Source organism: Callionymus lyra, chromosome 11 (assembly GCF_982586985.1).
Source record: "Callionymus lyra chromosome 11, fCalLyr1.hap1.1, whole genome shotgun sequence".
NCBI classification, from domain to species: domain Eukaryota; kingdom Metazoa; phylum Chordata; class Actinopteri; order Syngnathiformes; family Callionymidae; genus Callionymus; species Callionymus lyra.
Genome location: NC_141828.1, coordinates 15,125,894 through 15,149,589, shown reverse-complemented (window position 1 = coordinate 15,149,589; position 23,696 = coordinate 15,125,894). Strand labels below are relative to the sequence as shown.

Genomic DNA, 23,696 nt, shown 5'->3' with positions numbered 1-23,696 from the left:
TGCAGACTCAGCTGGCTGGAGTTGACCTCCGTCAGCAGCGTCCTCTCGTCTCTCCTGGTCAAACTCTCCGAGATAGAGCCGGCCTGGGCGAGGACAAAAATCGTGTGAGACTCAGGTGTACTGTACTTTGAAACATGACGGAACACGCTGGAGGACGACACGGATCCGCCTACAGATCCTACTGAGACCGAACAAATAATGGCACCCATGGAAATTAACCACTAAAGGGAAACCAGTTGTTGACACAGCAATTGCATTCATCGCCCACGTTAAGTCACGAGTAAACATCAACAAATCTTGAAATATCACAATCAGCACACAGAAGTCAAATAGCAGAGTATTGTAGTAGGTATTAAATCACTTTTTCCAGAATATTGTAGTATAAAATGACTTTTTTTCAAGTGATACTTCAACCCACTTTCATTGTGTGTGTTAATATCAAAATGTTATGTATTGACACATGGGAATGGAGCGTGAAGTTTTGAAAACATGCTAGAAAGATTGAATGTCACACAAAATAACTTTATAGCATTTATTTTAAATACAGATATTCACATTCTTTTAAAGGCCCTAAGGACCTTAAATATTTCGTAATATTGTTTAAGTCCAAATAAAATCCTGTGTACAGCAGGACAATCCCAAGGACAACTCAAATATGAATCATAATTTGCAAAAAAGAAGACAATTTAACAAATATATTAAATCTCTTTTGTTCATTATGTCCATGAAAAGACAGCTAAGAAAGTCAATAACATTTATTAGAGGTTATAACAAGTGATTGTACCAAATCAGAAAATACCTCCTCCATATTTAAACCACAGTAAAAAATAAAATGCACAATAAGCTTAAGATACATCAAATGCAAATATTATGAATCATGTTATTGAAAGGGCCATTTAAAAAAAAAAAACACACATCACCGTCAACGACCAAAACCGTTTCTGAATCACTGATCATTCATTTATATTTATTTCTTGTTACTTCCTTTCTGTTCATGCGAATTAACACGTTGGTCCAGCCCCGGGGGAAGGTGGAAAGAACCAAACGTATCTACTCATTCTAGTGTTTATCTTTTGAGTTCACGCAAATAGACCTGAAATGTTGAAAACAGGTTTTCATGTTTGTTTAGTTACATTCAGTCCGTTTTATTTTGGGGCTTAATTTTGTCAATTCTAACTGACTTTTTGTGGCATTCTGTCAATAAAATTGTGTGTTTTACACTCCATTGTTCCAATACGAAGTATTCCATGAGTGTGCTGCAAAACACACTCATGGCTATATTTTTAAATGAAATTGTCTCTTTACACCAAAACCTGAATACATATACCAGTTTATTGATTATAATTATTTATTATCATAATATATATTTGTTTTATTCTCTTCTAAAGCCGATGTTAGCACAAAACATTTCCTTGCACATTATAATGTGTACAACTTAAAAAATAATGCGTGACTTATCCCAGATTTAAGTCAAATATTATTGAACTTGTGAACCCCGTTTGCACCCAGTTTCCTTCCCACTAAAAAACTTCTTCTTTCTTTTTATATCGAGCATATTATGTCATAATGGAAGTTTTTTTTATCACTTTGATTCTGTTCTGCATTTTCTAAAAATGAAAAAATAAAAACTCATGTGAAATTCTCCCATTGGCAGAGGCATGCATCGACTCGATGCCTTTCTGGTTTACGTCATGCATCAAGTCTCACATTTAAATGTGCATGTTTAGCAAAGTGTTGGTTTCCCGTTTCCTGTCACATCTCAACGCACTGTTCACCTCTCGGTACATCTGGTTGTGAAACCACAAGACCTCTCGGGGGGTGGAGACTCACAACCTTGTTTGGAACATCTTTGAGTTAAAGAGTTAAACATTAAACACAAAGTCAAGAGCCAGAGGGCTAACGGCTACACTTTTTGACGCACAAACTGTCCTCTGGCTTTGTGACACTTTCAACCACGTGACCGATCACAAGCAAAACTTCTCCCTGGAGAACAGACGCGTCTACTCACAGTCGACGGGCCTCCTCTGCAGAAGTCAGTGTTTTGAAGGAGATCCAAACATGCTGCAACACATGCTGCTGACACTCCTGGACTGACTCAGCTTCCTCCTCCTCCTCCTCCTCCTGTACTGCCTCCTCCTCCTCCCCTCCTAAATTTCCACCGTGCGTGTGTAAGTGTGTGTAGTGGAAACACAACACGGAGTCGCTCTGACTTGTCTTTTTTAAAAATGATCACAGGGAGAAAGAGCGCCACATCCCCTTGACCGTCTTTTCTCTCCTCCTCATCCCCCCCTTTTTGCTTCATCTGTTTTCCTCCCTGGCCCCTCCCTCCCCCAGGACCTCCTCCTTCTCCTCCTCCCCCCTTACTCTGTTTTCAAAGTGACTGCCTCTGCAGGTGAAGGATGGGAATTAGGCCAAGGGTCGGGCGAGAGGGTCACGTTACACTGTGCACTGCTTCAGTCACCCATAGATACTCCAACACATGCATAATCTATCAGGCTGTGCCCTTGAACCAGAGCAGGGGAGGAAATGGACTTTGAACCTTTTTATCGGTTGATCCGACACACGCCTAAGAACTACACTAGAATAGTAGTTTGTCACTTTGTTGGTATTCATTGCAGCATCTGAGTCACTGTATGAGTGTCTTCACTACACACCATTTCCACGAAGCGTCGTCAACACGTCACTAATATTCTATACACATTAAAATCCACTATAAGGTAAGGTAAGGTAGAACTTTATGGATCCCTCAGGAGGTTTTTCCAATTATCCACAGCAAATATTGCAATTTTTCATAAAAAATAAATCAAAATAAAATAAGAACATGAGCAAAGAGAAATAAAGTGAAAGAACAAGATGATACAATCTAAAGATAAAGATAAAGAACAAAGATCAAAGAAAAATAAAAAAGACAAAGGATACAAAGACTAACATAGAATAGAACATCCAGATACTTTTACTCCACTCCTGCCCCCCTGAGGAATGAATGAGTCCTTTGCTGTGTCTCAAATCGCATACTTCTCTTGGTATACTAGAAGTTAGTATGCATCAGGATAGTGTACGTACTAACTAGTACGCAAATTCTCCACAGATAGTATGTCTCAAATCAAACACTGCCGCTACGCACTAACAGGAAATGACGCGACAGCTTCTTCTTCTACTACTATTTAACCATGATTGCAACCAACCGTTTGAACGCTATCGGCGACACCTGCTGGCAGCACGTTTTGCAAGTTTGGATCAAGAAATTAAAAAAAATATGAGAAACGAAATATTCGCGAGATAATTACGCCGGTATCAGCACCGAAGACGTGTTTATCCTCCTACTGCTGCTGAAAATACACCTGTAAGTATATGAATATATATGCATTTATATATGACATAACTTCCGTTTAAAACGTCACTAAGATGGCAGCTGTTTAGTGTGCACAAAACATACAGAGGTTGATTGGGAACTTGGGGAAATTGTCCGTAGGGATGAGTGTGTGTGTGTGTGTGAATGGTTGTTTGTCCTTGTGTGCCCTGGGACAGATTGGCATCCTGTCCAGGGTGTTCTCACCTCAGGCCCGAAGACACTGGGATAGGCTCCATATCTATGTGACCCCATATCAATAAAGTTTACCTATCTATAAGTGATAAAGCGGTTAATAAAATGAATGGATGAATGCATTAAATGTATGGCAGCAGTCACATCCTCCACAGCTAAAGGAACCATGAAATCCCATAAGACTTGGCGACGACTGAGGACAAGAGGATACAGTCAACTCCAGCAGCTTTTAAAGCTGATGTTTGGACATATTTTGGTTTTAAAAACAAATGAAAGCAACTTCTTTTTCAAGAGTCATGCAGTCTGTTGATGGCCCCCCAACAACAGCCTGCATAAAATGTGCCCCCCCGAGTAAATATAATTGCCGACCACTGCACTACGCAGTTATTTTGTACAAGTTTATCCACAATGTTCATCTCTTTTTGTGGTTAAGAGAACACAGAAGCAGGTTTAGCTTTAACAATTGACTTTAATTATTCTTGAGTCAAACTTCATTATCTTCAATATTAGGAGACTCAAGCGTAGACTGCAATTCAGTATCAGTCCAAGGACGTTGTTGGGTCGGAGGTGAACTAGCGAAGAACAAAATCTTCCAAGAGATGGTTCCTCCTCAGCCGGACTTGAAGAGCAGCACGGCCACCTGACCCAAGTAGAAGTAGATGAAATGCTTCGTCTCGTGGGTGACGTAGCTGCCGAAATTCCTGCCCACGATGCAGTGCCAGGTGGGGTTGTACTTCTTGTCGAACTCCCTCTTGATGTGGGCCGCCACGTCCTTCTCGATGTTGAACTTCTCGACGGCCTGCGTGGCGCACTCCACCGCGTCCTGCTGCATGTCCTCCGTCATGTCGGCGTTCTTGACCACGGCTTTCCTGTCGGACATGGTGAAGATGTGGTCGGGCGGTCTCGGATTCTTCTGGACTTCCCCTTTGCGTTTTCAGTCTTTGGGCGGGCGGTCTCGGATTCTTCTCGACTTCCGCTTTGCTTTTTCGGTTTTTCTTGCTGGTCGGCGTCCTAGCCAAGTCTTCTTTGGTGTTCTTATTCTAGTTAGCCAGCTCAACATTATGGATATAAATAAACCAGATGTTTGGAGAAGGTCTTTGATGCATCTCAAAGGCGCCTTTGTTCGTTGTGAACCATTGCTTAGTTCTACTTTGTGTGACATCGTTGTGACAAGGCACAGTTGAAAGTTGAGTCATTAAGGAACGTTTGATTGAAAGGCCTTGTTACATGATCAAAAAACAAAGCTCATGCACGCAACGTTTCATGCATTTCTCAGAGGTAGGGTGAGAAGCGAGGCCATCCATAGAGTCTTGGAGTAAGTAAGTAAGTAAGTAAGTAAGTAATATTTATTTATATAGCGCTTTTCGAGACCAGGGTCACAAAGCGCTTTAACAATCAAAACAATACTCAAAACAGTACATACTTCAAAGATCAAGACAACACCGAGAACAACACAGGAGTTCGAGAAATTCAAGGAAAAGCCTGAACAAATAGAAACGTCTTAAGATGTTTCTTAAAGGAGTCGGTAGACTCCATCAAGCGCAAAGAGAGAGGAAGATTGTTCCAAAGCTTAGGAGCAACAGCCTGAAAAGATTTCTCTCCTCTGGTCCTGAGCCGTGTGCGTGGAACCATAAGTAGATTCTGATCCACAGACCTCAGAGACCGAGCTGGGGTGTAAGGCTGGATCAGATCAGTGATGTAAGGAGGAGCCTGACCATGAATAGATCTGAAAGTAAGAACCAGAATTTTAAAGTTGATCCTGAAAGAAACTGGAAGCCAGTGAAGAGTTTTAAGGATCGGAGAAATGTGAGTTCTCCTACTTGAGCGGGTCAGAATTCTCGCTGCAGAGTTCTGAATCATCTGCAGGCGAGACAGCTCCTTCTTGTTAAGACATGAAAACAAACTGTTACAATAGTCCAGACGAGAAGAAACAAATGCATGGATTACAAGCTCCAGATCATGTTGTGACAACATTTTCCTAAGTTTAGAGATTTTTCTCAGTTGATGGAAACAGTTTCTGGTCAGTTTTCTGCAGTGTTGAACAAGAGACTGTCTTTATCAAATACAACACCCAGGTTTCTCAGGCTCAGTTTGACAGACTGACCTAAGTCACCCAAGTACTGACTCAACCCTGGAATCTTATCATCAGGAGCAATCACCAGAGTTTCAGTTTTGTCCACATTAAGCTGTAAAGTGTTTTCACTCAGCCATTGTTTGATTTCTAGCAAACAATTGACTAAGCTGTTCAGCCTTTGGGGCTCAGTTGGGTCAAAAGAGCAGTAGAGCTGGATGTCATCAGCAAAAATGTGATAAGAAACATCTGGAAATCTCTGAATGATTTTACCAAGGGGAATCAAGTACAGCAAAAACAATAAAGGACCCAGAACAGAACCTTGAGGGACTCCACACAACAGATCTGCCGATTCAGACCTCATTTGATTGGCAGATACACTAAAACTGCGCCCAGAAAGGTAAGATGAGAACCATTCTAACACAGACCCAGACAGTCCCACTTCATCCCTCAGTCTTCTCAGCAGGATCTGGTGATCAACTGTGTCAAAGGCTGACGACAGATCCAAGAGAACCAGAACAGTGAATTTACCAGAGTCAGCCGACATCATGATGTCACTGCCACTGCTCAGAGATGTCCCCAGAAAATATGGTTTTGTCTGTTTTTCACGATCTCGTAGTTTGTTCGGAAGTTTTTCGCAATCCTACGCCAGATAATCGATGGAGGGTGGGCAAAAGAAAATGTTTATTTTTCAAAAAAACTGAGGATTCTGGGAAAAAAATGGTGCTCAAAAAAATACCCAAATTGGAGGAACCACAACCAACACTCTTTCCAGAATGCATGGACATTGACAGCTACCATGACAACGGATTGACATATACAAACTTTTTAACAACAATGTAGTAGCTGTGCTAGTCAAGTATAAAACCCATCTTTTGACATTTACAGCAGCAATTATGTAAAATAAAACCCATCTTTTGACATTTACAGCAGCAATTATATAAAATAAAGAACTATTTTCCAACTGAAGTAGAATCACATGTCTAGTTTTCTTATTTAGATGCTCAGAATATTTCTGATTTTAATTGACTCGCATGTTCTTGCCCAAAAGAGCTGCGTATGTCTAAATGTTAAATGTCTAAAATAACTATTCAAAGCCACTACCTTTTGTGCGTCATCCTCAGCATCCTGCGGGGGAAACAGAATAACATTTTCTGTGGCGCCCTCTTCCGGCTGCAAATGGTAACGAAATACATCAATGAGGGTCTAGCAGACTTTAGTGTAAAGTGTTAATGCGGCGAAAACACACACAATTTTCTGTTAGAAGTATTTGCCTCTCAGTTACGGCCCAGAAGTGCAAAACAAACACTAAAAACAAAAGTACCTTTTAGAAAATAGTAAAATTTGGGTCAGGAAATTGTAATTTTGTTTTACAGTTTGTACATTTCTTTAAATGGATTAAAATGATAGTGATTTTTTTTAATTGACAGATTAATTTTAATCTTTGTTTTTATCTGTAATTTTAGAGGATCACGGCGTGACACAAACAAACCAATATTTTACTCAATTTGCTTGTTTAAAAAGATGAGACCTATTATACTTTCACTGCTTTTAAAAATCATTTCATCATCAAATCAAACATTTTAGGTTGGATAAAAGGAAAGAAGACTAAATTGAGAGCAATAAAACTGAGCCAGAAATATTAACAAGATGTTAAGTCATTGCCTACAGTTATATAGAGAAATGACATGTGATAATTAAGGTATTTAAACCTAAAATAAAATCATAATCAAGCACAGAAATAAAACTTTTCTACATGATTTCATCTGAAGCATGCAAAGTTAATCCAAAGGACCCGAGAATGTTACAAAATAATCTCCAGAGAAAGTTGGATAAAGGAAACGGTTGAGGACCAGCAGAGAGGCAAAGATGAATATGTTGAATCCAACAAAGCAGCTATAGCAGCCATTACATGTTTTCAATTCATCTAAAAAGTCCATAATATAATCGAAGCGGTACGTGCACGATTCTAGGTGCAGAGGTTTGAAAATCACTCTGGTTAGCTACGAAAGAGCAAGAAAAGCAGCATCCATCTCTGCTTACCGGAGCCTCGGCTGTGCTGCTCTCGTTCCCCATCTCTCATCTGGCCCGACACAAACTGTGAGTCAGGACCTCGAGTCTCTCCTTCTGCTCAGGATTAGAGGTCTTGCGGTATGAGCTTTGAGCAGAAAAGAACATAAATGTGCATGTCGTTTGAGTGATTAAGCGACCTGTGGTGCAAAAACCTCCCACTGAGACCAAAGTGCAAGTTCTTATGTGGGCTTAAAGACAAATCACAGGTTTTAGTCTCGCAGCGACTGGCATGTGACGCAGTCGTTAGATGACTTTTGAAAACAGTTTGTTTCAAACACAGCAGAGTCGAGCAATAGAATAAAAGACTTGCATTAAAAGTGCCTTGAAGATGTGGTGAGTCTTCTGTCTTAAGAGAGAATCGGGAACGATAAAGATGGATGAGATAGATAAAGTGTTTCAAACTCATCTTGTCCGTTTACATGAATCTGTTATTGTACATACAATCATATAATATTAAGAAGAAGCAGAAAGAAGAACAATTCTTAGTATTGACGTCCTCATATCATGGAGCATAATTTGTTCCTTAATGTTTTTGTTGATGTAAATGACTTCAACAATGTCATGTGGTCAGTTATGTATTGATAATTATTAGTTGTCTGATGAAGCTTCATGAAACAGTGTCATGTTGGTCAGACGTCAGTAGTTGGCGCCTTCAGTTTAAAAATACTGCGATGTTTCATTAGAACAGGTGTTCAAAAAAAAAGGAAAATCCTGCACATACCACCATCTAGTGGACTCTATCAGTTTTCCCGAGATCAGACGTGCTTCAAAACTGTTCAGACCTGAAGAGTTTGAGTGTTCTTTTCCTTGTAATTATTTTACAATTAAAAACTAACTTTATATTTATAATAAACTATAATTTAAAAAAAGATTTAATTATATAATGCATCTTCTTTTTTCCTTTAAAAAAAATAATTTTCTGCATAGTAGTTTCTTGATAAGTATTTTTTACAATTTATTTTCCAAAACATTTACTTTTTATAAGGTGGCATCATAGGGAATTAATGCCATAATTATTAAGTCATTTATTGCCTCATTATTAATTCATTATTTAAGAAATTAAATAGAATATTTAAGAGACTGTTTCTATCGAAATCTAAATATACAAAATTAAACTTTCAGCTCGAAATAACATCCGAGCTAAGAGAAATTAAAAGACAAAATATGCATTGGAGAAGTTCCAGTCGACTAAGTGAAAGAAGAATGAGGGGAGAGCTCGAGAGACTGATCGGTCATCGGTCACATGAGCTGAAAGATCGTGGCTTCAACCATTCCTGGGAGGAAACCTGGGTCGACCCCTTCCATGTCGTTGCCTCATAACTCCCCTGACATATTTACATAAGCACAGAACAAGCTCGTGTGACTGCAGGCAAAGATCCGTCCAACTGTGTTTAGTTGAAAAGCACTGACCTGAATGTTCAAGACTTTATAAATAGAGATTGGCCTCGACTGTGAAGTCACTCTTTATTCCAGGCTTCTGCACAATTTGTTGTGCACTGAGCGGTCGTGTGACCGTTACGACGGATTGAAAATATAATTGAATTTGATCAATGTATAAATATCGTCTCTGCTCACTATCGAGTGAAAGGTGTGTCATTTCATTCCTCGAATGTTTATGTATGTGTTCATCATCTGCAGGTGGGATCAGAAGAGGAGTATTTAACTTTTCAGCAGGATCTGGATCCCTTTGATTAAAAAAAAGAGGATCCTGATTCTAACAGGAAGTAGGATTTCAAGGTGGAAGAAAGAAATGTGGAAAAACTTTTAAAATTGGCGAAATAATCAATGTTTATAAATTATTTGTATATACTTTTATTTATATTCTGCACTTTATTTGTTCAAAGGTTGCAGATGAAGAAGATAAAGTAAACATAGACTATCCGAAAATAAAATAACATTAAAATCTCCTTCTATTCATAGTTAATTTAATGACCACTCAAAGGCAAAATAAATAACAAATTAAACAAATAAACAAATACATCGTGCTTGTTTTAAAAAAAGGAATTTTCAAAATCCCCAAATATCCAATAATTAACAAAATAAAGAATGTTCAGGATAAGAAAATATTTTTGACAGGTTTGTTTTTCAGCGATATCACAAATGTATCCGTTCTGTTTGTTATTCAACTCTGCGGGTTTATTTCATTTTTATTTATTTTTTCATTTTTTATTTTAACTTTATTATACTCAAAGGTTTAATAAGTAACATACATCTACTTTATCTGTATTATATATGTTACAATTGAAAACATTTAGTGCAAGTTATTAATTATACAGGATGAATATTTGACCAATTATAAAGCTTTTCTACAAATTCAGGGAAATGTGGCGAAATAATCATTTTTTTGTCATTTATGTGTAAGTTTTTATTCATATATTGTACCTTATTGAAAAGTAGAAGTGATGAAGTAGATGAAGTAGACTGCTAAACCAACCAATTATGTCTCTCGGTATAGTAAAAAAAAGAAGATATTGTCCCCATGAAATAAACCACCAAATTTGAAAACAAATAAAAATATACACAATATTCTACAAAAGCATATTCAGTTGTTTGTTTTTTTGACCCTGTGCATGTTTTATTTTGTTAACTATTTGACTATTTTAGCTTATGTTTTGCAAACTTTTTCAAAAATATCCACAATAAATTTGTTTATGTCAATACATTGTTTGTTGCTCATAATACAAATCATATATAAAAGTTTGTTGTGTTTTTTGTCTCAAAATAAAATTAAAATAAAAACGTAAGGTGACTTAAAGCCCACATTGTGCAATGTTGTCTCATTCAGAGAAGTGAAGATAAGAGTCCTTCTCAGTTTCTTAAACAACAACCATCTACAAATCAACTATTAGACTTTATATAATATTTGTAATGGTATTCTAACAAGCACAAAACATTTTATTAATGAAATAGAAATGATTCAAAATATCAACCTTCCTAGACAAAGATCAACTACTCACCAAAAAGTTAAGTTGTTTACTTCCCGCAAGTGTTTACAGGCCGACTCAAGGACAGAGTTTGAGGCTCTGGTGAGGAGAGTCTTTGGCTATTTTTATCTCTGGAGTCGGTGGGTGTGAGAAAGCTGGTGAGGTGGGCACAAGATTGACGAAGTGACTTGGCGTGAATTCACTTGAGGTCACGAGCCTGGACTGATTCACTGAGGAAGTCGTTCGTCGACAGACAAGACATTTGATTTAAACTGTCACTTGAGAAAACGTCATTTGAGGACAGAAGAACCGAGACTTTAATCTAAAAATAATCATCAATGCGGAAGAACACTTGAGGCGCAATAGCAGCTAAACACATCCCTTCTCTCTGCTCCTGCCCCAAATTTCAGAATTATACAATGAATGAGTCCCTGAGTCTATTAGTGTTGCATCATGGGAGGAGCATTCGTGCACTTCTCTGTTCACTGATGACAGTGTTCAGAGGATGACTGTCATCATCCATGATGGACAGTCGTTTTTCCAGTGATCTCCTCCTAGCAACTGTCAGCAGTGAGTCCAGCTTCAACCACAGAGCCAGCCTTTCTGATCAACCTGTTGACACTCCTCTTCCCACCCCAACACACCACAGCATAGAACAGGACACTGTCCACCACAGACTTCCCGTAGATGTTAAACTTCAGATTTAGAACTAAATTAATGAAACAAGACCATCAGAAAAAACATTGAAATTAAAAAAAATTAAAATGAAAGGTTCACCACACTTTGAATGATGAACTTTAAACTCAAGATAAACTGTGAAAAAACAGAATGCATTATTTGTTCTGCACCTTATTAGATTGGACTGCGTATTTTGTATATTATTGTGTTTTTGCTTTATTTGTATGTGATGTATTATGTAAACTGTCTGCATCTTTGTAGAGGACCACAGATGGAAATTAGCATTGTGCTAAATATGGTGCAGCCCTCTTTTCTTTTTAATGTAACTGCTCATAGTCCTTTTAAATAAACTGAAACAGAAACTAAGGTTGAAAAAAAAGATCAATTTAAGCTTCGAAAATATGGCATAGGTGCATAATATCAATAGAATCAGTGTTTTTTTTGTATTTAATGGACTTTACTTTTTCTAATTATCTGACTTTAAAGTAACATATTTTTTTCGAGGATTTCAAAACGTCCACATCAACTTTCAACTCCAACATAAGCTGGTTCAATCAAAAGTTTCCAGTAGCCTTCCTCCAAACGACAGTGGCGGACCCAAGACAAATTACATACAGATTCAACAACCATTGAATATTATGTTGGCTTTTATAGTTTATACATCATTTGTATATACTGATAGGGTTCTGGGAATAGAGCTATTTTTAAGAAGCCCAGTGAGGACAATTATACCGAATAACAGATAAAGAATTGCATCTCCTTCCTCTTTACCCAAAGCAATAACACATGAAAATAGAGGTTTTTTTTTTACCTAATTTAACTTTTTTGGGGGGTTACTCTTACAAAACCAACCTTAACTATATGTAGGGTTACAAGCTGAACTTGCAAAGAAGCTTCCCTAACACATTATATAATATCGTCATTGCTACATTATGATGCCAATATTCATTAAAAAAAAAAAAATCTGTGCAGCTTCACAGAAAGAAAAGATTCCATTTTCCACCATTGAAACATGTTATGATCCTCAACTCTTTTCACAATCAAAAGAGCTGCTATAAAAATTAATTTGAAGTCATCCGCCCTCATTTACAGCATACATCTCGCACCAGCCTTCATCCACATGTGACACACAGAATCAGCTGATGGTTCCCGGCTCTGCCAAGCATTCCACCCATCGCTGCTCCGTCCTTCTCCATAACAACCAACTCCTCCCTCGGATCTTCCACCGCGTCTCCCAGCAGCCCATCCTCCGACACCACACACACACTCACACACTCACTCCCCACCGTGGTCCCTTCCATCCTTACCTTTCTGTTTGGGATTCCGATGCAGCTCCCCATCTTGTATTCCATTCCCTCCTCGGGTGAAGTGACTCTGGCACTACATGGTCTGCAGAGAACCTTCCTGCAGAACTGCATCTTTCTCGTTCAGCATCGCCCACCGAGGCTGCGGTGTTGGTGCGTCTCAGTGGTCACTCAATGCTCCTCATGTCATCTCCCCCCATCTTTACATCAGCGGTGAAGAAGATGCTGCTCTTGTCGGACACATCACGGTTGAGTGCACCCAGGATTTGGAGGGAAACACAGAGGGAGGAGTTGAAAGGAGTGGAAAAAGGAGGGAGTGCGTCTCTTTAAGAGAGCCTGAGGACGGTGCCGCTTCAGCATAGTCGTCGTCGTGATGATGTTAGGAGGCGTTCAGCCAATAAATCTGGTCAGATGCAGCCAATCTGAGCAGGAGCTACATTAAAAAAACACAAATGAACACACAAATATGTAGGACATGCATTTACTGAAATATGTTAGAACTCCTATAGAAAAACATCTATAAAAATAATAATAAGGGGGTTAGTATTTATTCGTAAGAATCTGGCTTCATGATACAAGACTAACAATATTATATATTGTAATACTGTGAAAACAAGGATATATATTTGTAGTATTGTCGAGTACTTGTACTTGTCTTGTGTTGCAGAATTTACAGACCACATGACTCTTGACGTAGTCGTAACCGCTTTCATTCGTTTTGAAACCAATAGGTCCAAACATCAACTGTATCCTCTTGTCCTCAGTCATCGCTGGAATCTTGTGTAATTTCATTGATCCTATAACTGCGGAGGACATAGTGAATGCTGCCATCTAGAGGCCGGTAGTTTAATCGCAACATAAAAATGAACAAACACTGAATATTTATATGATGTTAAAAACATTTTTTAAATCGACACAAGTTTTTTGTAATATAAACCATAAAAGAACAACGATCCATTTTTACAGATTTTCCTGAACAATCTTCTTGAATGTGGTATGCGCAGTCTCAGGGATTCTCAAGCTTGTTCTCTAGTGTGTATCATAACCGACTCATCACAATCCCTTCCTGTAACTTTTTTTTTGTTGTTTTATTTCCAGGATTTCTGGGGTTTCCTCTTGTCTGCAGTTTACAGTACGGTCCTGGGCGTCCAGTGGCGAGCTCTGGCGACACCATGTCCATGACATGACTCAATAAAAGAAGGAAATAATTGAGGTTTGAATGCAAAAACAAGTTGATACCAAATAAAAAAGTAGTTTATTTGTGACATTCTATAAATACAGCGTTAAGAGCAGATATAAAAAAACGTTCCACTGGAGTCAGACGATAAAACAAGTCATTCCTTCTCTTTGGTAAGAGGCGGAATCATTGGATCCACGATGTCAAAGCAAGCTATGAATTCCTGTCAAAGATGGAAAAAAAAAAAATATCACAAACACATTAAAAGACATAAGATATAGAGTGTATACTTGTTACAGTCTAATTTCTGCATCCACAGTGATCACATGACCACATCTTCATATTGTGTCGCATTAGAAATGTAATCAATAAAATATGCTGAAGACAACTTTAATTGGTTTACCTTCCATGTCTTCCGGTTCATTGAAACAATGCATTGTCCAGGAGTCCCGGATTCTCCTTCACTTTGTTCCACAGGAGCTGAACACACGTGAACACAGCATCAGTGGGTCCTACTGTGGAGCCTCGTCGTTTGAATAACTGCACACTTATGTTGTACTGGTAGAATCACGCACGACCTTCCAAACCGTTGAGCTTGCAATGATGAATAGTTGAAAGCATTGAGGGCATTGACACCATGAACATGTTATGGCCATAAAGAAGCACTGTTTCTTTAAGTCACACGACAGACAGCAGACGACATCACTCAAGCCCTTGCAGGAGCCAAGGTCCTTAATTTTCTTCTGCATTATTTCTAGATGTACTTACTGATCTGAATTTGATGTGGTACAAAGCACTTAAACAACTGTGAAAGAAGTTGGCAATGTATGAGGCGGCACCGAAAGGCTACATAGTATTACTCCGCGAGGTCGCCCAGTATTACTCCGCGAGGTCCCCCAGTATTACTCCGCGAGGCCGCCCAGTATTACTCCGCGAGGCCGCGTAGTATTACTCCGGGAGGCCGCGTAGTATTACTCCACGATGCTGCGTAGTATAACTCCGCAAGGCCGCCCAGTATTACTCCGCGAGGCCGCCCAGTATTACTCCGCGAGGCAGCTCAGTATTACTCCGCGAGGCCGCGTAGTATTACTTTGCGCCTTATTGTCAGAAAAATAATAAGTACATTTAAGCACACGTTATTTTTGAGATAAAAAAAAAAAATAGAAATGCCACCTGTTTATCATGACTCATTATACGAATAGAAACTGTAAACATCTACCACCCCCTCCACACTACTGTGGGAGCCTTGAGCAGCTCTTTTAGTCAGACTCTCGCACCCCAGGTGCAAAAAGGAACGCTCATTCATTCCAACCGCATACTTAACCCGTACAATAACCCGTCTTAAACTCCAGTAAATAACTTCCTCCTCTTCAAGTACAGCTACTCTGTAGCATAATGCACTTTTTCACTGTAAGCTTCTTACCACTTTAATTATCGTATTGTTTGGGCTAGTACTTCAGTGATGTATGTCAGCAAGTAATTTTTATTTGTATAGCGCTTTCCAGACCAGGGTCACGAAGCGTAGTTCACTCTTCTCTCATGTCTATTTTTCTTTAGTGTTCCGTCTCCGTTTTCGTCCCTGTTAAATGTTTTTTCTACTGCTCAAGTGAATTTCCCCGCAGTGGGATCAATAAAGTCTAATCTAAGTAAGTCAGTAATTATATTTGTAGAGTGCTTTTCCAGACCAGGGTCACAAAGCGCTTAAACAATCAAAACAAAACTCAATAAAATAAATACATAAAAGGTCACGATAACACAGAGGACAACCTATTACATTGGCATCTACTTACCAATACAAGGAAGTTTGTCTCCATCCATATACAGCCATGCTAAACCATCCTGAAACACAGAGCCGTGTTATTCCCCTCAAAGTCAATATAGCTACCGTTCTTTTGATATTTTCAAAACTGTCCACAGCAGACACTCACCCGCATGAGAAAGGAGGTATGAAATATATTCTGTATCGTCTCGGAGAAGGAATGGGGGTTGATCACAAACTCGTAGTAGGAAATCGGGGTTGTTGCTGTGGAAGAAAAAGAAAATGGTAAAAGTGTACATTTAAACAAGTTTAAATTTAAACTGGAAGTGTGGAAAATAATTTAGCAACTTTTCTCCTTTCATTTCGATACTTACGATCGTCCTGATGGTATCCTTTGAGGTACCCGAGGATTCGCTCGACTTCCTTCTCTGTTGCTTCTTGGTGCGACTCTTCCATCTTTTTAAGCTGGAGGATGATCAATTCCATTTTAAAGAGAAGTCACGAATAAATCCAGTAAACTCTGATGAGAGTCGTCAACTGGTTGTACCTGTGTGGGCATGATTCTCTTCGTCTCTTTGGTCGGTGCTTTCCTTTGCCGTTCGATTCGTTGCTTTGGAGGCGGTGGTTCAGCATGGAAGGAACCCATCCTGAAGAATAAGAAGGAACAAAAAAATGTATATTCATGTTAGTGATGGAGAATTATTTGGAAAGGAATTCAATCCTACATGTAATGGAAGGTCGGTGCCGTTCTGAAGCACGGCTCGGCTCTCCGAGCCACCCGGGTCCAAGCGTCTGGTGGCAAGTAACCTACAGCCTCGTCCTCTTCATCTTCTTCATCTCTCTCCAGTCTGTTCAGACCCATGAAGGTTAACTTCAAGAGAAAGAGAATAAAGTTGTCCATCTGTTTTCAAGATTTTACTGGCTGCCATTAATTATATTTTGACTTTATTTTTAGCAACAATTACACGCCTGCCTTGGTGCTTGGTTCTGTTTTCCTATTGCTTATTTTGCATGTCATTTTATTTCATTCTTTATTCTAAAATTGTCTATTGACTGGCGATAAAAGTTTCTGATTTTGATTCGAACATCAGCCATTGTTTACGATCCTGTAACAGCAGGATATGACATGCACATGTTTGAATGACTGTGACTCATAAAGCAGATAATTTGGCCATTGCGCCGTCATCACAAAGTCAGACAATTTCTCAAGCCGTACCACTCAAAACCTTGTTTTTATTTTAATTACAAATCTAGTTGGAGAGTGCCATTTGAATTATGCTTGAAGATAAGCATAGACTACTGGCCTCTCAGTGAAGGGTGTCTTTAGGGTGGCACAGGAGCAGCCGAAGACCCCCTTGAAAATTCATACAAGTCCAATTTCGATTACATTTAAACCTTGTTTATTACATTCTAAATAAAGGAGATTTCCAGAAGTTCCGCTTCTTTCAGTTGTATGTGGTGCAAAAGGAGGCAATCTATTTTTCGATTAAGTTGATACCATATTTATAGATATTAGTTTAGGAGTTTCAGTTCCTTTTTTGCCATCGTACAGCCGATAATCCACCTGAACTCTTCTTTCTCTTCCCCCTATCTTCACAGTGTTTGGGTTATTTGTTTTTTAAATTGAATTTATTTTATGGTGTAATTCAAAACCACATCTTAAACAGATGAACTGAATATAATATCTTCCAAATATGAGTGACAATAGAATTGAGAACACATTGTTTCTGATATTGATTTGGTCCATTTGCTTAAAAAAAATTGTTATTATTTGTAGCTGTGAAGAAATAAAGCAAGATAATGACGGGATATGAGTTGCGTTGCAAGAAGATATTTTAGGGTAGAGAGGGTCACTTACAAGATGTTCTGAGAAAGCATCGGTGTCAAAGGCAGAACCATCGGCAAGAAGATGGGTGGCTTTCTCTTTTCCAAGTTCTGATGCCATAACAAGAAGCTGAGTATCCATTGTGGCTTCTCGCGTTTGTGTCACTAGAAAAAAAATTTAAAATGAAAATTTAAGACTCAAAAATCCTACGTTTCCACTCACGTTAATGTCTGAAGATACAAGTCAGAGCATAGACAACTTTTCAACACAAACACATTCATTTTCACCTTATTCCCCTCACCGAGTCTTATCCCAGCTACCTAGGGTGAACGACAGGTGGCAGCTCATAACATCTGCTCACAGTTATATAATATCTTATATTTTAAGTTACTCACACAGCTTACTCTCAGATATTTGCAACTATAAATTTCTAGTCGTCTCCGGAAAAAATGTAAAGGACAGAACACTCCTTTTTCTTATCTCCACTTATAGATAACGTATGTCCCGTGAACCTCCGGTGGAAGGACATCTTGTTTTATTTTACGGTATCTGAGTATGAACACCTCCATGTGGGGAGGGAATGGCAGAAGAGATCTCTCTGTAGCACTTCTGCGGAAGAGACGCACAGGTGCCATTTCTCGTAGATGTGTCCGAAGCTTCGATTGTTGTACCAGAGAGTCTTGTTATCTACTTTTTCTTCAATACACTAATATCGCTGATTCCAGACTTAAGTGTCATTTAACTTCGTCCACAAGAAATTCCTTCATTTGGAGAAAGAACCTATTTTTACAATTGGCGTCACATACAGTCTGAGGGGGCGATTTTGCGAGGACGAAGTCCCGACCCACATCCTACCAGGACCAAGGACAGACCAGACAAACCAGGGGCCTCAGTTAAAGGTAAGCAGAAACCCGTTTTATTTATATGTAACGAATTCTCGCATTAGATACTTTAAGATATTTTGTCTGGCTTGTCCGAGGTGGATGGATATTCTTGCATAAGAAAACACTTTGAACCTCTTTTACACCAATTTTAAAAAAGCGATCAAGGATTGCCAAAGGTTAAGATTTTAAAAAGCGATCGGCGATCGGCAAAGGTTAAGATTTAAAAAAGCGTACGGGATCACCAAAAGTTCGAAGGTTGAACTTGAGTAATAAGTGCAGTCGGCTGCAGTAACAGACAAAATACAGGCGGCAAACACACGCCTGTAATGCTTTTAATTTTTAAAAGCTAGAAAGAAAGTAACGGAGAAACTTGTGTAAAAATGGCTGGCTCGTGAGGAGACTTGTGTTTCACAGTGTGGAAGAGAAACGAGGCTACATTTCCTTGTGACGCCCTGGCTGTGATATGGAACAGATTTAAGTGCTTGACGGAGAGAATGATAATCTTGTGTCGATGATCTGTGAAAATGACACTGTGATGTGAAGGAAGCACAGGAGAATGCTGGCGTATTTAAAACAGAGTTTGGAAGCAGAAAGGCGCTGTCAAAGACTCCAGACTCGAGTCTGATTTTTGCTTCATCCACAAGAAATTCCTTCACCTATTTTAACAGTTACATACCAGTTTTAAAGATTTTGTTGGCCTCCTGCAGGACCTCGGTCAGCTTATTGTTCGCATTCAGAAACTCCTCTCTGTCATCTGGAATGACAAGATTATTGGGAGTTGAGTTGCAACAACATTCGGTGTAAAAAAAAAAAAAAAAAGAACTCACGTTTCATGGAGTTGATGAGCCCTCGGTATTGGATCCGAATCCTCCTCCTCACGGCCGGGTTGTTGCCGTCCTGCTCGTCGTCAGACTCCGAACCCGCCTCGTTGACAGAACCAGAGCCGTTCACCTGCTCCTCGGTGCCGCGGTCTGAGGCGGTTCCATCGCTGCTGTTGGTCTTTCCTCGCCTCATTGTGTCAGTTGCAAATCTTACTCGGGGTATGACACGTTTCTGGGGAGGAAAAAAAAAAAAAAAGAAGCTATTTTTGAAGAACGTTCACCACCGTTGACTAATAAACACCAGTATTAAAAAGTGAAGTGAAAGTAGTCAGCACAGAGTGAACGTATAAACTAAATATCAACAATAACATTTAATAAAGCAAAGTGCTCGAACTGGAACTAGTAACGATAAACAAAATGTACGTATTTAACATGAAAACACATTTATAAAAGTACCTGGTGGCGCAAATAAGTTCGCGGCAGTTCCCCTGTGCGTCACGGCTACAAGCTAACAACGGTTAGCGTTTCTAAAACTTCTTACACAACTGGGCTATATTGTCCATGACGAGAAAAAACATCTTATTTTGAGTTATAATGATTTAAAACAACACAGCAGCCTCTACACCGCAGGACCCAACACCCCGCCAGAATACTTCCGTACTCATGATGACGCGACACGTTACGTCACGTTTTGTATTACTGTTTGTCAACATTTCCTTGTTCGCTTTCTTCTATTTATATTGACCAATAAAAATGCAAGGATTATAATAGAGGAATTTAACCATTCCTGTTTACGAATTCGATTAAAAGATGGAAAATGAGATGCAGAGAAAATATAAACTTGATTAAAGAATATAAATGTAGTTTAAATATATAAGTATTTTTTATTTGTATAACTTTAAATATAAATATTTCTTCATAATAAGGACTTAAAATAAGGGGGTTACAAATCAATATAATATCTCAAGATTAGACTGTTATTGTTCAAATTACAATTAAACACATTGTATCGTTATTTGTTCAGTTATTAAATTAATATATTAATTATTATTATTATTTTAAACTCGTTTTAGGGTAGGCATATAGCATCATTGTCTCTACTGCTTAAGATAAGTTGCATTCAATACTTTTTGATAACATTTGAATTTAAATTAAAACCACAAAAAAAAAACACATTCATTATTTATTTCTATTAAAATACCGTAATTTAACCAATTACCTTGAAGTGAATGGGATGAAGTGGAAGAAAATGAGCTACAGAGTAAATAGAACCTTTTTGATAAAAAAAAAAAAAGAAAGACAGAAAACATAAATAAATACATTTTAACATACATTTGTATGTGTCCAAATCTGTAAATATTAATTTGGACAAACGTTGTTAACACAATTGACATAATTAATAAGTAATACATTAAAACAAGGGGGATACAAATAAATATAATATTTAAAGACAGATTATTAGTGTTTGCTTTAAATTACAATCCGTATTCGTTTTTTTATTTCATTTCCAAAACACATTGTATTGTACAGGTTCACATTTACATAAATATTATTAGTTCATCTTCAAACCTGTTTTAGGGTATTTATCAGGGCTCCTACCGCTTCCCTTTAAAACTTTTTAATACCATTTGGAAATAAAATGAAAAAAAACCCCCACCAAATTAATTACATAGGTTTAGGGACAATTCTACATAAAAAAAAGACTTTTAAATAAAATAAACTTGTCAACTTTTTAGTCAACTGTAAAATATTCTTCAAATACCATTGTGCTGATAACGAAAATTTTCCTGCCTAAATAATTTAATAAATAAATGTTTACTAATATAGATCTTACTTGTCATTTGTTCACATTTTAAATACTATTAAAAATGTCATTTAAGAAATGTTGATGTCAATTAAGGCATTGTTTTCAGATATCTGACGATAAGCCAAGAATAGTCCAAGTATATGTAACACCTGCCAAATAGAGACTTCCTCAAATGTCTGTACCAGCTGACGAAAAAGAAGGAGAAACGTCAATGACAGCTCTTCACATCTTCAATAGACCTTTAAATAGACCTCTTGAACACGAAAGGAGAAACACTTTCTAATGGACTCCCTGTTTCTTTTACAGGCAGAAGCAGCTGAAACCGATCACATGGATCAACACTAATCCCGGATCACCTGACTGGACAGGGGAATTACTTCCACTCGGAGCCACGTCTCACTTCCCCGTCGTCATGGGGGACTCGAGGACTACGCTTCACTTGGATCGGACCGACTTTGACTCTCCTGGAGCGGGACGTGGTCGCTGCGTTTTGACCAGCCCTCGCTCGTTGGAGTCCTGCGCACGCCTGGGAGTCAAGCCGGTTCAGCTTCTCATCAAATCCCTGAACCAGCTGATCGCCGAACAACATCGACCCCCCATCGAGGCGGTGAGAGTCATGCACCAGTCCTATGAAAACGAGAGGAGGAGGCTCTTGGAGATGTGCAGAGAAGAAAGGGAGAGGGTTGTCAAGGACACGGGTAACACGTGGCCCAGGACTAACAGACTTCAAGGGCTTGTTTCAGGATCCGGAGTAAAGGTGAAGCTCGAAGAAGAGGAAGTCCCGTACGCTGATCTCTGCTCCAAGTCAAAGACCATGAGCAGGTCCTCGTGCTCGGTCAAAGGTCATAGCCACCCGGAGAGGAGCTCAATATGTAGCTTCAGTCTCGGTGATCTTGAATTCTCGCCAGCTACCGAGAGGAAACTGGAGAAGCTCACCAGGGACATCGCTCGGAAGATGCGGGTCACGGTATCGGAGAAGGATCGGAAGATCGCGGCCCTCATGCTGGCGAAACACCAGGAGGAGGAGAAGCTCATGAAGGTCTCTCTTCAAGAGAACCAGCAGCGAGTCGAGGACCGACGTCGAGAGGAGGAGCAGCAGTTACAGGCGGAGAGGAGGAGGAGGAGGAAGCTGAAGAAGAGCGTCCAGCGTTGGCAGGAGGGGCTGGAAGCTCGCAGGAAAGTTCGAGTTTGCCAGGAGAAGGAAAAAGTTGAGCGGCTTGAGCAAGAGATGCTGCAGCAAGAAGATCGATGGAGGAGGTTGAAGGAGGAGGTGGAGGCCCAGCGAAGGGCGAGGTCGGTATCTGTACTTAGGCAGGCTGAGGAGAGGAAGAGCTACCAGGAGAAGTCGCTCAGAAAAATAGAAGAGACGGAGAGGAAGCACCAAGAAAAGGAGAGACTGGTAGGAATGAATAAGGAGCAAAAGGCGAAGAGGTGCAGGTTGCTTTTGGAGGTGCAACAGAGGAGGAGACTTCAGGAGGAAAACCAGAAGGAGCTGCTCCGGCGTGTCCTCTTGAGGCGGCAGGTGGAGCAACAATGGGAGGAGGAGGAGGTGGTGATGAGGACCAGCCTGGAGAAGAAGCTGCACAACTTCAGGGAGAATCGAACACAGGTTGTCGAGGCACGTCTGAAGGAACTGCAGGAGCGAGCGGCCCAGGAGAAGCTAGATGGCCAGAGGGCACTGCTGAGGGCGCAGCTGCAGAAGGTCCAGCTGCTCACTCACAGGCAGATCCTGGTCCAGCTGAGCCAGCAGAGGATGGAGAGAGCCGCCCAGCACACATCGGCACAGCTGAGGAAGCGAGCGCTGCAGACGAGCCAGAACAACCAGCACCGGCGCCTCTGCCACCAGAGGTTGAAGGAGAGAATCCGGAGAGAGGAGGTGGCGGCGCAGAGGATCAGGGAGAGCCACATCGTCGTGAAGGAGTGGAGAAGAGAGAGGCTGAGGAGACAACGAGAAGAGATCCAGGAGGAGGCGCAGAGACAAGCCCGGGCCTCCTCCTACATGAGGGAGGAAGTGAGGCTGCAGACTCGGAGTAGAACGTTCGACCGGATGGCAATGGAGGCTCAGCTGACCGCTTCCATCAGCAACTTGAAACTTGTAGATTGAAAGCTTTTTAGATAAATTGAATAGAAGTCTTAAATAGTCATTTACATGTTTACTTTTCATTAAAGCCTTACCAACATTTTCAAATGATTAAATAGTATCTGTCGAACAAAGGTTTGTACTTTATTATGGACAATACCATAGGTAAGGTAAGGTAAAACTTTATTATTTAAGAAAGACACGTATATTAAATAATATATATTATTTTATATTATTTTTTCCCCTTCTTTTTATTCAGAAAATATTTCATTTATATTTATGAAAAGGTGAATAGATCAGAGGAATCACAAATAATTGTCTCTCACTTACATTTGAAATAAAATAAAAGGGAAATCCTTTAACAAATTACAACTGACTTCGAAATTGTTAGCAGCAAAACTGTAGTTAGTAGTCAACGTTTCTATAATCTAATAGTTACTCTTATGTTCGTTTTGTGATATTGGACAAGGTTACACCATCGACCTATAGATGGCAGTAGTGAGCAACCGAGGCTGATTAAGGATGAGAAGAAGAGAATATTACGTCGAGAGAGTAATAATTTTACCAACACGATAACTTTATCCGGAAATTTCACCACATGTTTATCAAACGAAACATCCAATTTTTGTTCCACATTGTTAACTTAAAATTCTGGTCTTGCCATCAGATCAGAGTTTTTAATTTTCCTTGTGATGCTTTAAGACTTTAATAGGTAAGTCTCTAACTTCGCTACAGGCTGCTTAAAATTA

At 39.4% G+C, this 23,696-nt stretch overlaps 2 protein-coding genes and 1 pseudogene across 2 annotated transcripts; 1 reads left to right on the top strand and 2 right to left on the bottom strand.

Moving 5' to 3' along the window:
• Window positions 1–3,993: 3,993 nt before the first annotated feature.
• Window positions 3,994–4,639, bottom strand: LOC148069366 (dynein light chain 2, cytoplasmic pseudogene; annotated as a pseudogene).
• A 9,191-nt stretch (window positions 4,640–13,830) lies between these two features.
• On the bottom strand, window positions 13,831–19,721 carry nsmce4a (NSE4A component of SMC5/6 complex). Its single transcript, XM_087802489.1, has 11 exons — window positions 19,517–19,721; window positions 19,067–19,292; window positions 18,916–18,993; window positions 17,389–17,519; window positions 16,256–16,401; window positions 16,078–16,177; window positions 15,905–15,995; window positions 15,700–15,794; window positions 15,562–15,610; window positions 14,175–14,251; window positions 13,831–13,994 (listed from the first exon to the last, which is right to left on the bottom strand). Exons 2-11 carry the CDS (start codon window positions 19,251–19,253, stop codon window positions 13,929–13,931), a joined length of 1,020 nt encoding a protein of 339 aa, XP_087658615.1. The 5' UTR covers window positions 19,254–19,292; window positions 19,517–19,721; the 3' UTR covers window positions 13,831–13,928.
• Window positions 19,722–21,189: 1,468 nt separating this feature from the next.
• Window positions 21,190–22,971, top strand: LOC148069364 (uncharacterized). The gene has a single exon (XM_087802866.1). It carries the CDS (start codon window positions 21,280–21,282, stop codon window positions 22,969–22,971), a length of 1,692 nt encoding a protein of 563 aa, XP_087658992.1. The 5' UTR covers window positions 21,190–21,279.
• Window positions 22,972–23,696: the final 725 nt, after the last annotated feature.